Below are 16,749 nucleotides of genomic sequence, written 5' to 3'. Positions count from 1 at the left end.
TATTACTTAAGAGCTAGAAAAAATATTAATTTAAAATAATCGGATTCTTGATTTTCCAATTAAAAGTAGCACTGATAAACTTAAAATTTTCAAATAGAGAGCTGAGGATGTAGTTCAGTTGATGGAGAGATTTGTCTAACACTCATTAGACCCTGGGTTGGATCCCCAGGAATGGTGACAGCATGCCCATGATTCATCAGTATTTGAGAGATATAGGCAAGGAGGATCAGAAATGAAATGATATCATTGGCTATATGAGACCTTGTCTCAAAAACAATACAAAACAAAATAGGACAATAAATAAAAACAAATAAGGAATGAGGACTCTCAAACAGACTAAGATTAAAAAAACAAGTAAGCATTCTTAAGACCAACAACATTTTATTAAGATTAACAGAAAAATAAATGTTGAAAACCTTTGTTTAAAAAGATAACATATTTCAAGGGTATTCACTAGGTGGCACCTATCTCTGTTCTCAGGTTCAAATGAGTTTGACTTTTTCAAATATAGCAGCTGTAATATAATTCAGCCTCGGAGGTAAAAGGATTCTTTTGTACACAAAAACATATTTTAATTTTGCAACAAACTAAGACTACTGGAGAAAACTACAACCAATCAAAATGATGAGTTGTGGAGCCCAGTTCCAATATACATCTACAAAACACTCCAGTACCTAAGGCGCAGGGAATATGGCAGAAAAGGGGGCTGAAAGATTATAAAAGCTTACTGGAATAACAACAACAAAAAATAGGCAAAAGTTAATTTTTATAGAATATCATTCCACATTTTCTTCAAAGAATTTTGGGACAATTTAGACTCTTTGTCTTTCCATGCTCCCCACTCCATGGACATCAGTAGCTCAAACACAATAGCCATGTGGTCTAACATGTAACCATACCCCAAAATGAAACTGCTCAACTTCTAAACACAATTAAACAATACACAATCTATTAAATACATTTCAAATATACTTCATGAAAATAGTAATAATAATATTGTAAAAAGCTTAATATGTAAAAATATTAATTAGAAATGAGCTTTGAGAGGTTTGTGCTTTTAAAAAAGATTAAAAGTAACAAATGTAAACCAAACTTTTTCTCAAATCTTAATAAAAAAGCAAACAAACTATCATGACCTATCAATATCAGGATATCAATAGCACTTAATATTTATATAGCTCATATGGTTACCTGTTAGACTAGACAATTAAGAAATAAATCTTAATCTCAAAATTCAGGAAAACTTTCAAGTGAAGATCGAAAAATCTATAGTTTTTCATTTAGCATTTTCTAGAAATAATATAAACTCAGTGTACCTGGTGTCCAGCTTTTACTTGTTTCCAAACACTTTCATAGCATACTTCATCCATGTTATTCAACTGTTGCATCTTAAAGATTTTAAAACATGAAAATTACGAAATGAGACAATGAAACACTTTCAAATTAAAAAGGAAACTGCCAATTATATTACAAAAGCCTTTCAGACTAATTAAAACACAGAACCAACAAATGAAATGTAAATATCTAACATAAAACAAACCAAATAAAATAGAAAGTACAAATAAAGTGCCTCAGCCACCCACAGTTTCAGAGTACAAAGGATGCTGAGGTTTGAAAAGTCAGTGTCCTTGGGGTGATACACCAGCTAGCTACAAAAATGTTAGGATACATTTTAAAGTTAGTGCTTTGGGGTGATATGCCAGCTAGCTATAGAAATGCTAGAATACATTTGCAGGTGATATACCAGCTAGCTATAGAAATGCTAGGATACATTTTGGGATGCTAAAGTAGCTAACTATAGGAATACTAGAATACATTTTAAAGTTAGTTGTCTTTGGGGTGATATACCAGCTAACTATAGAAATACTAGGGCACATTTTAGGGTTGAAACACCAGCTAGCTATAGAAACTCTAGGACACATTTTGGGGTGATATACTATCTAGCTATAAAACACTAGAATACATTTGGGGTGAAATACCAGTTAGCTATAGAAACACTAGGATACATTTTGAGGTAACATATCAGGTAGCTATTGAAACACCAGAATACATTTTGGGGTGATACACCAGCTAGCTATATAAATACTAGGACAGATTTCAAAGTTTTCTGCTTTCTCTAAAGAATCTCATTCTTCAGGCTAATTTTTTTCTCATTCCATAAACTACATAGTTTTCTGAAAATTGAAAGAACACAGGTTATGACAATGAATATCCTAAGGAAAGAAACTGCCTTACTGTTTCTATGGTGTAAAACACTAAAACATGGGAAACTTAGGACTGACAAGCTACAGCTAAGTAGGACGAGATGATCACAGTGTAAATAGTCTCACCAGTGACTTGGAAAGCAAATCTAACTTTTTCTATCCCCAAGCTAAATCTAAATGTTTTCAGTGTACTCTGGATTGGGTTCAATTCAAACTGCAAATACCATCTTATTATTTCTGATATTCCTGAATAACAACTGGATCATATCTTGAGTTTCTAAATGAAATTCCCAGTAGCTGGTTATAAAATACCTTAACAATACCCTGGTGAAATCTTCATTCTAGCCAACAGTGTATTTTATATTAATATAAAACTAATAAGTTTTAATAATATATAAATCTGTTAACTATAATTTACTACTCACACTCCAATATGTAAATTCTTTAATTACCAAATTTCCCAAACTTCAAAACAATCAGATCACTCCTTCATCCAACAGGTGTTTTGTGAGTATACTGCTGGCAAAATGCTATGAAAATCACTTTGAATTTAATTAACTTTAAGTGATTTACCAATCTGAGTGACATAATTGAAAGAAAATAAGACTTTGGGGGCTTTCATGCATTTGAGATATTTTAAAAATATCTCTGTGACTAAAATTTGCTATAATTTAAGCTGGAAGTCTAGAAAAATCTAGAAACATGTCTCCATTTATCTGAATGATACTGTGAAATGAGGGAAATAAAAAAACCGTATATTTAAGAAATGATGCAAAAACAAATAGCAAGTATTTATAGTAGCCCAAATCACTTGAAGTAATTGACGAAAGCTAAATATGCATGTCACAGTTATTATCGTAAGATAAACTATTTGTTTTTTTCTATAAATCCAAAAAGAATCCCTACAATTAAAAAGGTAGCTCACTGAGATCTTCTTTGGCATAGGTCTAAAAACATGGTGTGTGTGCATTTGTATGTATGTACACGTATAATCTGAGGTTGACGCCAGGTATTTTCCTAGATTACTCTCTACTAGCTTGAAATCAGAGTTCACCATGTGCTAGTATAGCTAGTCAGCTTGTTTGGGGTATCACTAGTCTCCTGCCTTCTGTGTGACTGGATTACAGGCAGTAGACCAGGCTCATCTGGCATTTTATGTGGGTGTTACATCCTAGCTTACAGTAAGCCCTTTATCCACTGAGCCATACGTCCAGCCCTAATACCTCACCTTTACACCATGTAGTAGATTATTTGCTGCAATATCAAAAATTGAGTATTAGAGTCAGAGAGATCACTTAGTCATTAAGGTCATGGAATGTTCTTGTTAAGGACCAACTTTGCTTTTCAGCACCGATATCAGCAATGCTACAACTCCAGCATCAGGGTGATCCAACAACCCTGGCCTCACCAGGCTTGGGCGCTCACATGAGCAAAATTAAATATTATAAAAAGCAGTTACTTAGTATTCTTCCAACATTCCAACACTATGAGGCAAAAATGACTGTCTAAAGAATAACCTTGCTTTTAGAAAACTTAATGTAATTAATGAAAGGCAAGTATGACCAAATATTATACAATTCCAATCAGTTCTCTTTTAGAAAAGAGGTCAAAACAACTGTGAATATTCTCCTAAAGCTATTTCTTCTAAGGAGGAATACAAATTGAACAGAATAATTTGAAGTTTTACTCACATTGCTATAAATGTGTAATAAGCATACTAATAGTACAAAAGGCATATGGTGGCACCATTAAAGGAATGGCTGCTTTTAAGTCACTATATAGAATGTCAGAAATATTTTTCATATACATAATTAATATGATAATTAAAACATTTTCTTTTTCTTTCTGTGCGGGGAGGGTGAGACACGATTTCTCTGTAGCTTGGGAGCCTATACTGGAATTAGTGCTTGTAGATCAGGCTGACTTGAACTCACAGAAATCCACCTGCCTATGCCTTCCAAGTGCTGGGATTAATGGTGTGCACCACCACCACCCGGCTTAAAACATCTTTCTTAAGCACAAATTTCCCCCATTGTTTGCTACCATGAAATTACTTTTCAATTACATCTGAAAGCCTTATTCCTTATTTTAAATGAACATTATATCAAAATATATATTACTGATTTAATTAGTTTTTATTATTTACAATGTCCTTCAATTAAATAAAAATAACTGTGAAGCTTTTAACATGTTCAAAACACTGTAAGCCACCATAAGATCCTTTCTGTAGGGAGATTTCTACCACCAACACCGAGAAGTGTGCCTGATTTTGCTTGAAGTCATATTGTGTGTTATGAAAGTATCACTGGGTAGTATTTAATCCCTCTTAAGTATTCAACAGTAAGTCAACAAAAGTATTTCCTTTAAAAGTATAGCTATTAAAACAAGCTCTTACCTTATTTGCACTTTTAATACCTAAAAATGTCTGTCCAAGAGGTACGGGTCGAAAACGGCCATCGAAGTAAAAAAGTCCAATGTAGGGGTTAACATGCAAAAATGTAGCAACATCGAGGTAGTTGGGTAAGGTTGCAGACAGTCCAAGAATTCTTATCATACTCTGTGTGGATTCAACCTGCATGAGTAATTTCAATTGGAAGTTATTTACTTAACTAAGATTCATGCAAATTAACCAAAAGGACTATCATGTATCCTATACATATGAACTGCTAAAAACTATAGTACAGAAAATGGATGTGAGATCAGAGGTCAACAGAGGGACTTTTCATATGAAACTATAGAAATAATAGATGTAGGCCCTGGATATATGACTCAGTGGCAGAATACCTGCCTATCATATTTGAATTCCCTAATACACATATACATAGACATGCACACTTGCATGCACACATGATATTCCTTATCTACTATTATTTAAACTATGGAACAGACATTAAATAGCTGCAAATGCTTTGTACCAAGAGAAAATACAGTAAATTTCAAAAACTGGGGCTGGAAACTTAATTCCCTGGTAGAGGGCTGACTTGGTATGCAACAATTGGTATTGCCTAAACAAATAAATAAAATTCCCCAAACTCAAAATTTTTAAAAAGTCAAATTCTGATTGGATTATAATATTGCAATATGTAGAAAATGACAAAACCAAAGGATCAAAAATATCCATAATACTTGATAACTAAGATATATCACTACACGGCTATGATGTTGTTATAAAACGTTAATAAGTTTGCTCAGTTTTGGAGATTCACTGAAATATGTAAAACAGACCATTGTAGGTAACTTCATGGTTCCAGAAGCATGTATGCTGGGTGACTGCATAATTCATGCTAATTAGGGAATGCACTCCTGAGTAGGCACAGACCCATACCTGTAGAGACTACTTGAAGCATAAATCCAGATCAAATCCAGATTGAGCTGGGTGCAAATTGATGCACACACATACAGAGAAAGAAATATACAGGAATTTGGTTTCACTAAAGTAATCTTACATAAAACAGCAAAAACAAACCAAATCTGACACAAATTAAGGAATTCCAAACAATGGGAAGCAATCAAACCAGGCAATGAACATGTATTGGTGAATACTACAAAACTTGTTCTAAGATTCTTCATCTGTAGTCCAGAAACCAGGGATTTAACTTTTTTGGGTGGGTTGGAGAAGTGCTGATAATAGAACCCAAGGCTTTTCACAGCTTCTATGATTACTTTTTCCAAATTTTTATGATTTCGATCCACAAAGTTTAAGTTTGTACAGTCTGTCTCCTCATTGGAAAAACTTAAGAAGTAATACTAGTTTATGTTGTTAAGTTCAATAATTTATAATTTCTTGCGCATCTATCTTATCTCCCCATGATTCCACGTGTGCTATGAATGTAGTCCCTAAACTACCACGTAATTTCTCACAGGAACATAAGATACACTGAGCTGACATAGCCTCCTGCATCACTCACAGTCAGAGGAGTCATGGTTACTTGTGTGAAACACTGCCATCTTCTGGGAACTTCGGTAATCGCAAGGAACAAACATGCATTTTAATACAAAGAGTAAAGAACACTATATTAGCACTTTGTGATTCAAGGTTACATTTATACCAAGGAAAATAAAATCTAGTGAAAAAACACAGAAAATAAAATGAGTTGTCACTAGTTGTATGATTAAGATTGAAAAATGCTGAAAATGTACAAAGAGCAGAGTGAACACAGACAGTTTATAAAATTTACTATAAGAAACTCTTCATACAGTAGTAAAAAAATCCACCTTTATTTTAGACACCTCATTTCGGCATTTTTGAAACAGAATGAAAAATTTAAATATACGAGAAGTATGTGACACATTCAAAAGAACAGTGTATTTCTAAGGAATATTTGCACACAGTGACCAAAAATAAAGTAGTTGTATAACTGGCATTTAGAAGCCTTAATCGCACACAGGAAAAACCCACATTTTACCTCAAGTAAGTTTAATTATACCTAGAATACAAGGCTAATGCACTGTAAAGAAATAGGGAAAAATAAAATAAAAACAGTAGCTAACAGATTTTGCAGAAGTTAAAAGTGAGATGACCAGACTTTTTTAGTATCTAGCTAATTTTTAGTATCTAGCTAAAAAATCTGGAAGGCTTTCTTCGGACTACAAATGAAGAAAGGGAGAGAAACTATTGAAAAGTGGTAACATCAAGAGATGAAAATGGGAGTGTGAAATATGTTATATGTTCTCTGAACAAGCTACATGCAGTAAAAAGAGACATATGATGTAGCATATATAGCCAGCCACAAGGACTGACAGCAATACCACTTCCCATCTCTTGATGCTGTGGGAAGCTACAGTAAGGCTAGTTAGTCCTCCTGTGAACACATAACCACACCCCTTTAGCAAATGTGTAGAGAGTTTCTTGCAGCTCTAAAACTGCAAGAAAGCCTTTATCTGTGAAATGGTTAAGAGTGATGGCCTGGACTCTCAAGGTGGCTCACCGCAAATAAATGTGGGCTGTATGGATTCATACATCGTGACTCCCTGGAAAAGTCACCAATTCTCTAATATCAAGGCATAAAAAAATAGGATCAAAATCATTCTTTTTAATGTAAAAGATCTTGGATGTAAAACCTGGAGCAGAGAACAGGTGTTGGAGGAAGAGAGACTGTGGAGAGAACACTAGTTACAGACCTTTCATGTGTTCTCTGTGTCACAGCTACATGTATCATTGAACTTATTCTGAAACTCCATTAGAGAATGTCTGACTTTCTAAATCATACTGAGTACTTAAGTCTTTTTACTTTATATAGGTGTATTAATGTGTGTACATTTATATGCTGACATGTTAAAATGTGACACATCATAAATACTCCTTCAATTCCATCCTCACTGTATGCTGTCACAGACATGTGCCTCACTGTATGCCTTGTTAAAGCCAAAACATGTCCACAAACTTATTTTCTAAATTCACAGTACTTGGAAGTGTTTAGCCAGCACATGGTTAGAGTTTAATAAATCTGTTTAAATGAAACAATGAATGAATGCAAATATGTATTGCACACTTTTCTTCCCATAAAATTAGTCTGTGTTCCACAAACAGGACAGACTGTTGTTGCATGAAGAATGTAACATGGCTGCTTTTGAAGTTCAGTTTATGTGGCTCGCCCTCACCTTTAATTTTTAAAGCCTGCAAAGTAGTAGCATGTTGTTGGAGAAATGGGATGTAAGTTATCAAATAACTTCTTTTTGCAGAACATTTGGGATGTTCGCAAACTATTTAATGATTATATGAAATAATTTGAGTTTATGCTACTGTTTGCGTCCAGACTAGGTGTCCTGAAATAAACAACAAAAACAGACGCTTTCAAAGTATATTCTCTTATATTTTTGCTAATCTGGTAGAAATACAGATTTTGTTTCTTTTAAGACATATTTTCTATAGTTCTCAACACTTTTATTTCTATATTTCTTCATTTCATTAAAATAATCTCCTGTTTTAAAGAATTTCTTGCAATTTTAAAAATATCTATTACAAATATTAGCGATTGATTTTATGTGCTATAAAGGCTCTCTACTATTCAGTTACTCTTATTTTGATAGTTGTATCATTAGTGACTTTTGTAATACTTTTATTACACAGGTTTCTTCTATAACTTGTAATTTTTGCACCATGCTAAGACTGCCACTCCACTGCTTTGAAGAGATATCATGACCAAGGTAACTCTCATAAGAAAAAACACTTACTTATGGCTTGTTTATAGTTTTAGAGGTTTAGTCCACTGTCATCAGGAAACACAGCATGGGGCATGTGGGCAGAGATGCTGCTGAAGAAACAGTTGAAGACTTCTAAATACAGATCCACAGGCAGCAGCAAGAGGGGACACTAGGCCTGGCTTGACTTTTGAAGCCTCAAAGCCCACCCTGTGACATATTTCCTCCAGTAAGGCCACATTTACTCCAAGAAGGCAAGACCTCCTAATCCTTCTCAAGTAGTGCCACTCTATGATGACTAAGTATCTTAGTTACAGTTGCATTTTAACTGGGAAGGGATTACAGCTTCTGAAGTTTAGTTCATTATCATGGTAGGACATAGTGGCACACAGGCAGACTTAGTGACAGAGAAGGAGCTGAGAGTTCTACATCTTGATCTTCATGCAGCAGGATGTGAACTAAATATCATTTCCTTCAACAAGGCCACACCTCCTAATAGTGTCACTCCCTATAGACCTATGGGGGTCATTTTCTTTCAAACCTCTAAACTAAGCATTCATATATAACAGACTTATTCAAACCACCACATATATCTTTTTTTAGTGTCTTAAAAGATTTAAAAATAAACTTAAATCATCAATCTGTCTAAAAAAAATTATTGTCCATTCATGGAAAAAAGTATTTTAAAACTTGCATTAGAAACAACTTTTAAAAAATTTCCCTTTTTACATTAAAAATTTTAAATGGATCTGAATTAAGATATTTCAGATGTGAATCATAAAACTACAAATATAAAAGAATATATGTGGGTGGAGGCGAATTTTAAAGAAAATATTTCATTTGGGAATGAAGTGGAGTGCAGTGGCATATGCAAATGAAGGGAAAACATGAAAGTTTTGGCATTGTTATATGGAGATGGAATGGACACAGAGAAGAATCCGAAGGCAAGAACACTGCTCACTGGCTTGTTCCCCTTGGCTTGCTTAGTTTGCTTAAATGAGTTCAGGTATGGCCAGAAATGGATCTACATGCTACACACACACAGACACACACAGACACACACAGACACACACAGACACACACAGACACACACAGACACACACACACACACACACACACACACACCAGGTGAGCATACCTAACCTAAAAATCTGAAATCCAAGTTACTTCAGTATGAATTTTTTTTAAGAGATAACATAATGTCATACATGGAAGATTCCATATTTTGACAGGTTGAAGTCAAAATTCTGATGCGCTAAAACAACAGTTTAAATCTTCAGGCTTTATATAAACGCATATAAATGAAAATGACATTCATATATAGATGAAAATGACTTTCATATATAGACTAATTTTTAGGACAATTATGCATTATGTAGATATGTTAAAATAAGGAAAATTTGAAAGGGAGAGGGAGAATAAGTCTTCCCCAGGGATAACTCCACAAATTGGTTATCTAATTCCATACGGTCAGTCCTAAGAACATATACACAAGTAACACTGAATGAACTCAGAAGGATGTGTTTATACAATTATATTTCTATATGTAACAATGATAATTGAAGAAAAAAAGCCAATGAATGAGAGGAATAGGGGACACAGGAGGAGTAAGAGGGATGGGGTAAATCATATCAATTCAGTACTTACCTATGAAGTTCTACAAGAAAAAACAATTTAAAAATAGAAAATCTGAAACATATCTGTTCTAAAATATTTTTGATAATAAATATTGAAAAAATGCATGTCTGTGTCTGTGTGTGTGACATAGGAGTAAGTTCTATTTTACAAGAGTAAGTATTTAGGACCAAAAAATAATAAGGCAAATGTGAGTCTTAGAGAATGCTCACATATCAAGAATGAAAGAGATCATCAAGAAATCATGAAGAAAAAAATCAAATAAGAATCTTTAAAAAAGAAAATATAAAATAGGATTAGAAAATAGGAGGGGGACCAGTGGCAGTGGGGAAGGAGGTGATAACTGTGGGCAATGCAGCCCTAAATATGTTCAAAGCACTTTATGCATATGTATAAAACACCATAATGAAACCCCTTACTTGATACAACTAGTAAACACTAATAAGACAAAATTCAAGTAAAAAGTCAAGATAGGGTGCATCATGGAGCCACAGATAAAGAGTCAGAATCTAAAAGCTGGTTTGATAAGTAGTATCATATATTAATATTTAGTAACATCAGAAGTTTAAAACATAGGTTTAAGAACAAGTTTTCAGTAACTGGTGAACCTGTAAAAACACTTTATTTATACTTATGTTCAAGAAATCACCATCCTGTCACAAATAGAAAATAAAATGGATATGGCCAATCAGATTAGTATTTCCAGAAGTTAAGTAGAAAAATAAAACTTTGAAGAAAATTTTTGGTGAAGTTAAACGCCACTTTTAAGGTGAATACAAAGTGCCCCCTAGACAGAAAAAGTTCAGACACAAAACAATTTACAGAGAGAAAAGAATGGTACCCAGGAAAGGAAGGGCAAGAACTTGAGAGAAAGGGTGTAAAGACAGTTAAGATACTGATGGTGACAGAAGATACTGGGTGTCTCTTGGGAAGAGGAAAGAAGTTCAAACACTTCCCTTAATGAAAAGCACTGGGATGTAAGTAGGAGGAAGCTGGTGTGGGAGAGTGAGGCAGAGAGCAGTGAGGTGTGGAGTCCATAGCTGCCTCTTACCTGCCTTAAGGTCCTCGCAACTATGCTTTCTAGCACTGGGCCCCGGTCTTCATGCAGCAAGTGAACTTCATCAAGAATCAGGAGTTTCACAATTTGAGAAAGAGCAACATCTCCAACACTCTTCCTTGTTACTACATCCCACTTTTCTGGTGTGGTCACAAGCATCTAAAAGGCAAGACACAACAAACAAACTAAAATAAGGAAAAAGTGACACAGATTAGTTATCATCTACATGGATACTTCCATATGGCGCAAACTAAAAGTGTTTAAGATATCCCATGATATTAAGTTGTTCACTTATGACAACGGCCAATTCAAGCGTATATTTCTCCAAAGTATTATTTTTGATGATTATTTAAAGCTGAGTGTAGTTTACTGGCAAATTATAGGTAAATCATAAAATATCTCATGATGTGAGTACTGCTGTTAAAGTAGCATATGTCAAAAATAATGATTTTCTGAAAAAAAACAAGGAAAGACAGAAAATTGAAGAGGAAATAAAATTAAAAATAAAGCTTTACTCTGGTATGCCATCTGTGGTAACATTCTTCAAATATGGAATATGCTACTACTGATATGAACTTCAAAAACCTTCCCTTAGTATCTACTATAGATACATTATATATTAAACATTTATACATCATTTTATAAAACTTAGTTGACACTCACAATAGTGGGAGATCAGGGACTTAACGATCAGAGTATTCATGTAAGCTTCAGAGAAGTAGACCATTTGGTATTATATAATGAATTGTTTGAGTCTTGCAAAAGCACACTGAGACAGAAAAAAAAATACCACCTTCCACTGTAATGACACTATACTAGGAAATACACCTGCAAATGATTAATTCAAAGAATAAATGAGGCAACATATCAAAACCAAACCTTTTTTTCCCAATAGATGACATCATAAAAACTGGTGACAATAAGTCATTCAACTATGCTTTCCTTTGCAAGAGAAACTGTTCTCACTAATATGCTTCCATATCAGCTCTGACCTCATGAAGTGATTGATGGATGCCAATATTACTTTAGGCTGCAAATGATGAATATGATCTTAAAAAACGCAAAATACAAACTCAACAATATGATCTGATTTACCATTAGAGATGACACTACTATCATTTTGAAATAAACTGTGGCAACTGAAAAATTTTAGTCTGCTTTTACAAAAATATTAATTAGCTGATAGAAATGAAACAGACTAAGCAATGCAAATCTAAAGTATGTAGTGCTGTAAGTTCTATAACTAAAACAGCAATTCTCCCAAACTTAAAACAAAACACATCAAATATAAAGAAGCTATTTTATTATCTGCACAAACTGAGAGCTACAAGCTATACTATTCACATATAATGAACCCTAAATCTGGCATGTACCTCACCATGAAGTTGGATGCCTCTAAACATTGTTTTTCTTTTTGAAGATTTATTTAATTTTATACATGTATTTTGTCTGTATTTACGTACACCACATTCATGCTTGATCTCCATCAAAAACAAAAAGCAAGAAGAGGATGTTAAGATTCCTTGGAGCTGGAGTTTATGGTTGGTTGTAGGCCACCATGTAGGTGCTGGTAGCCTTACCTGGGTCCTCTGCAAAAGCAGCAACTGCTTTTTTCATCTCTGAGCCTTCTCATCACCCTCCCCTATGCCTGGCCATAGGACATTCTTACAGTTAACACTTTCAGAAATAACAATGAAATAGCAGTCAAACTATAAAGTCAAAATTTAGACATAGGAATACTGAGCTACCATGTCTGAAAAAGCTTGCTCGCAATCTGTTTCTATAGTTTACTTCAGTTCATTAATAAGTGGCTTCATTTATATTACTATTTTGCCACTTCAGTTCTCCGAACTAAAAGGATTTGAAAATAAAGTGTCACATTTGCTTAATGAACCAGAACTCAAGCAAGACATTCCATCTGCTCTTGGATTAGGCCATGAGTTAACTGTCAACACTTTTACTGTCAACATAACTTTTATCAGTATATTTACTTAGCCCCTCAGTAGCATAAAAATTGTATTTTTGAAATTGTTCCAATGTTATTTTGTCCACTGAGAAATCAGCATTGTTGAGATGCTACCATTAGGCTAAAAAATTAATGTATCACATTTTTAAAATGTTCATCAATTAGACACCAAAACCAAAGGACCCAAGATTTACCAAGAAAGACTCACAGTAAAATTTACCCTACATCAATCTATATATAGTAAAATTAAAACATTTAATTTTGTAAGAATGCTTCATGACTAATTTAAGCTACTCTTTGCTAAGTGTAAAAAGAACATTACAGCACAGAGGACATGCTTCAGCAAATGAAGAATACCCCCAGGAGTCCCAGTACTCAGAAATTTGTACCAAATAGAAGTCTTTGAATTTTGAGCTTAGAACTGAGAAACCACAAAGCATCCTGTCAAATAACATCTGGGAGAAGAATGATTCTCAATGTGTATTTTACATAACCCATATATTAAGAGATGTAACTAATTGAATGTTCCTTGAGGAATAGAAAATGAAAAATTCAGGAGGCAGAAGGCTGTTCCTCCATCAGCTAGCTACTGCAGGCAATTGGTCGGTTCCAATGTTATACAGCAGAAATATGCTTAGCATAAAGAAATTATTTTGCGGTCTGGCTTCCCAGCTGGAGAGCCCTGCTCTCTAGGCATTAATCCTCAGAGGCACATCCCAGGCTCCATTTGCACCCACCAACGCTCCAGAGACCCAAGAGCAGCCTCCCCATACCCACAACCATCCCACACTGCATCTGTGACCAATGGCTCCTTGGCCCTGACTACACCTGGAGAGTTGTCAGGGTTTCCAGCTGGAGAGCCCTGCTATCTAGGCACTAGTGCCCAAAGGCCCATCTAGCACCCATTCCCTACCCAACAAAGGCCCAGAGAACCCAGAGCAGCCCCCAACACCCACAACCATTCCCTTCTGCATCTGCGATTACCAGAGCCTTGACTCTGACTGCACCCGGAGAGGAGCCCCCAGAGCCGCATCAGAACTACCATAGGCACAGCCCTGCCTACACCTGGAGAAAGAGCAACCACCTAAGCCACAGTACCCACCTGTACTAACTGACGGAAAAGGGTCACTGAAGCACCCATTGGAGGAAGAGATGAGTAGACGGCAGTGTAAGAATACATTCAAGAACATAAAGGGTAATATGGTAGCACCAGAAACTAGGGGTTCTACATCAGCAAGAACTGACCTTCCCAACACAGATGAAGAAGAAAAAGACATTAAAAACAACTTTATGTAGATTATAGAGACTCTTAAGGAGGAAATGCAAAGTTACTTGACGAAATGGGAGAAAAGTCAGACAAAAAAATTAGAAGAAATCAATAAATCCAAAAAGAAAACAAAGAAAGCAAAAATAAATAAGTAAATAAAAAATAAAAATAAAAACAAACAGGTAAAGGAAATGGTCCCAGATTTGAAAACTGAGATAGAGGCAACAAAGAAAAACCCACAAAACGAATTCTGGATTCTGCAAATGGAAAATTTGGGTAAATGATCAGGATCTACATATGCAAGCATAACCTACAGAATACAAAAGATGGAAGAGAGAATTTCAGGCATTGAAGATACAATAGAAGAAATAAATTCATTGGTCAAAGAAAATGATAAATCTAACAAATTCTTAACACAAATCATCCAGGAAATCTGGAACACAATGAAAAGATCAAACCTAAGACGAATAGGAATAGAAGAAGAAAAAAAAAAACTCCAGCTCAAAGGCACAGGAAATATATTCAACAAAATCATAGAAAAAAAACTTTCCCAACCTAAAGAAGGATATATGTATAAAAGTACAAATACCTTATAGAACACTAAATAGAGGGGACAAAAGTCCCCTCAACCTACATGATCAAAACACTAACATACGGAATAAAGAAACAATATTGGGAGCTGCAAAGGAAAAAGTTCAAGTAACATATAAAGGCAAACCTATCAGAATTACACCTGACATCTCAATGGAAATTCTGAAAGTCAGAAGTTCCTGAATAGACGTTTTACAGACACTAAGAGACCACATATGCCAGCCCAGACTGCTATACCCAGCAAAGTTTTTAATCACCATTGATGGAGAAAACAAGATATTCTAGAACAAAACCAGATTTAAACAACAACAATCCACAAATCCAGCCCTAAGCAAAGTTCTACAAGTAAAACTCCAACCCAAGGAAGTTAGCTATTCCTATAAAAACACAGGAAATTGATAAGACCACACCAGCAAATCCAAAGAAGGGAAAAATACCACCACCAACAACAAAAACAAAATAACAGAAACAGACCATCATTGGTCATTAGTATCTCTCAATATTAATGGTCTCATTTTGCCTATAAAAGACACAGGCTAACAGAATGGATATGAAAACAGGATCCATCCTTCTCCTGCATACAAGAAACACACCTCAACTTAAAATACAGACATTACCTCAGGGTAAACGGTTGAGAAAGATTTTCCAATCAAATGTACCTAAGAAACAAGCTACTGTAGCTATCCTTATATCTAACAAAATAGACTTCAAACTAAAATTAATCATAAGAGATGAAGGACAGTTCATATTAGTCACAGAAAAAATCCATCAAGATGAAGTCTCAATTCTAAACATCTATACCCTAAATACAAACGCACCCACATTTGTACAAGAAACATTACTAAACGTTAAATTACACATTAAACCTCACACACTAGTAGTGGAAGACTTCAATACTCCACTCTCATCAATGGACAGGACTGCCAAACAGATACATAACAAAATTCTAGCAGATTACAGTATGACTGAAATGGCTTTGACAGACATCTATAGAACATTGCACTCAAACACAAAAGAATATACCTTCTTCTCAAAGCCTCACAAAACCTTAATTGACCATATACTCAGTAACAAGGCAAACCTCTAGAGATAAAAAAAAATTTAAAATAACACTTTGTATCTTATTGGATCACCATGACTTAAAGTTAGAATTTAACAACAACACTAATTGCAGAAAGCCTACAAATTCACAGAAATTCAACAATGCTCAGTTCAATCACCCTTGGTCAAGGAAGAAATACAGAAAGAAAGACTCTAGAATTCAGTGAATATGAATGCACAACATACCCAAACCTATGGACACTATGAAAATAGTGCTAAGAGGAAAATTAAAGTGCCTACTTAAAAAAAGAAGTAGGAAATTTTCCACTATCGATTTAATTGCATATCCGAAAGTTCTAGAACAGAAAGAAGCAGACTCACCCAGCAGGAATAGATGCCAGGAAATAATCAAATTGAGGGCTGAAATCAATAAAACAGAAACAAAAAAACCCATAAAACCAAAAAAAAATATAAAGAGTCAATAGACAAAGAGTTGGTTCTTTGAGAATAACAATGAGATAGACAAACCTTTATCCAAACTAACCAAAAGGCAAAGGGAGGGAATATCCAAAATAGCAATATCAGAAATGAAAGGGGGGACATAACAGCAGACCCTGAGGAAATCCAGAGAATTATCAGGTCATATTTCAAAAGACTGTACTTCAAAAAATTGAAAAAATTTAAAGGAAAGGATAATTTTCTGGATAGCATATGTGGTTTTTTGGACCACATAGCAAAATTAAATCAGACAAGATAAACAATTAAATAGACCTATAACTGCTAAGGAAATAGAAGCAGTTATAAAAAATCTACCAAGAATAAACTGAGATGGCAGTATACTTAGGAA

General features: G+C 34.6%; 1 protein-coding gene across 1 annotated transcript in view; it reads right to left on the bottom strand.

Annotated features, from left to right (window-relative positions):
* Window positions 1-16,749, bottom strand: part of Ascc3 (activating signal cointegrator 1 complex subunit 3) — a 293,210-nt gene that overhangs the window by 182,392 nt on the left and 94,069 nt on the right. Inside the window, exons 11-13 of the mRNA XM_038339034.1 lie at window positions 11,032-11,196; window positions 4,600-4,776; window positions 1,317-1,388 (exon numbers count right to left, since the gene is read on the bottom strand). Coding sequence (XP_038194962.1) covers window positions 1,317-1,388; window positions 4,600-4,776; window positions 11,032-11,196 — 414 coding nt within the window. The remainder of the gene's footprint in view (window positions 1-1,316; window positions 1,389-4,599; window positions 4,777-11,031; window positions 11,197-16,749) is intronic.

Source organism: Arvicola amphibius, chromosome 8 (assembly GCF_903992535.2).
Source record: "Arvicola amphibius chromosome 8, mArvAmp1.2, whole genome shotgun sequence".
Taxonomy (NCBI): domain Eukaryota; kingdom Metazoa; phylum Chordata; class Mammalia; order Rodentia; family Cricetidae; genus Arvicola; species Arvicola amphibius.
This window is presented reverse-complemented; position numbering and strand designations above follow the sequence as displayed.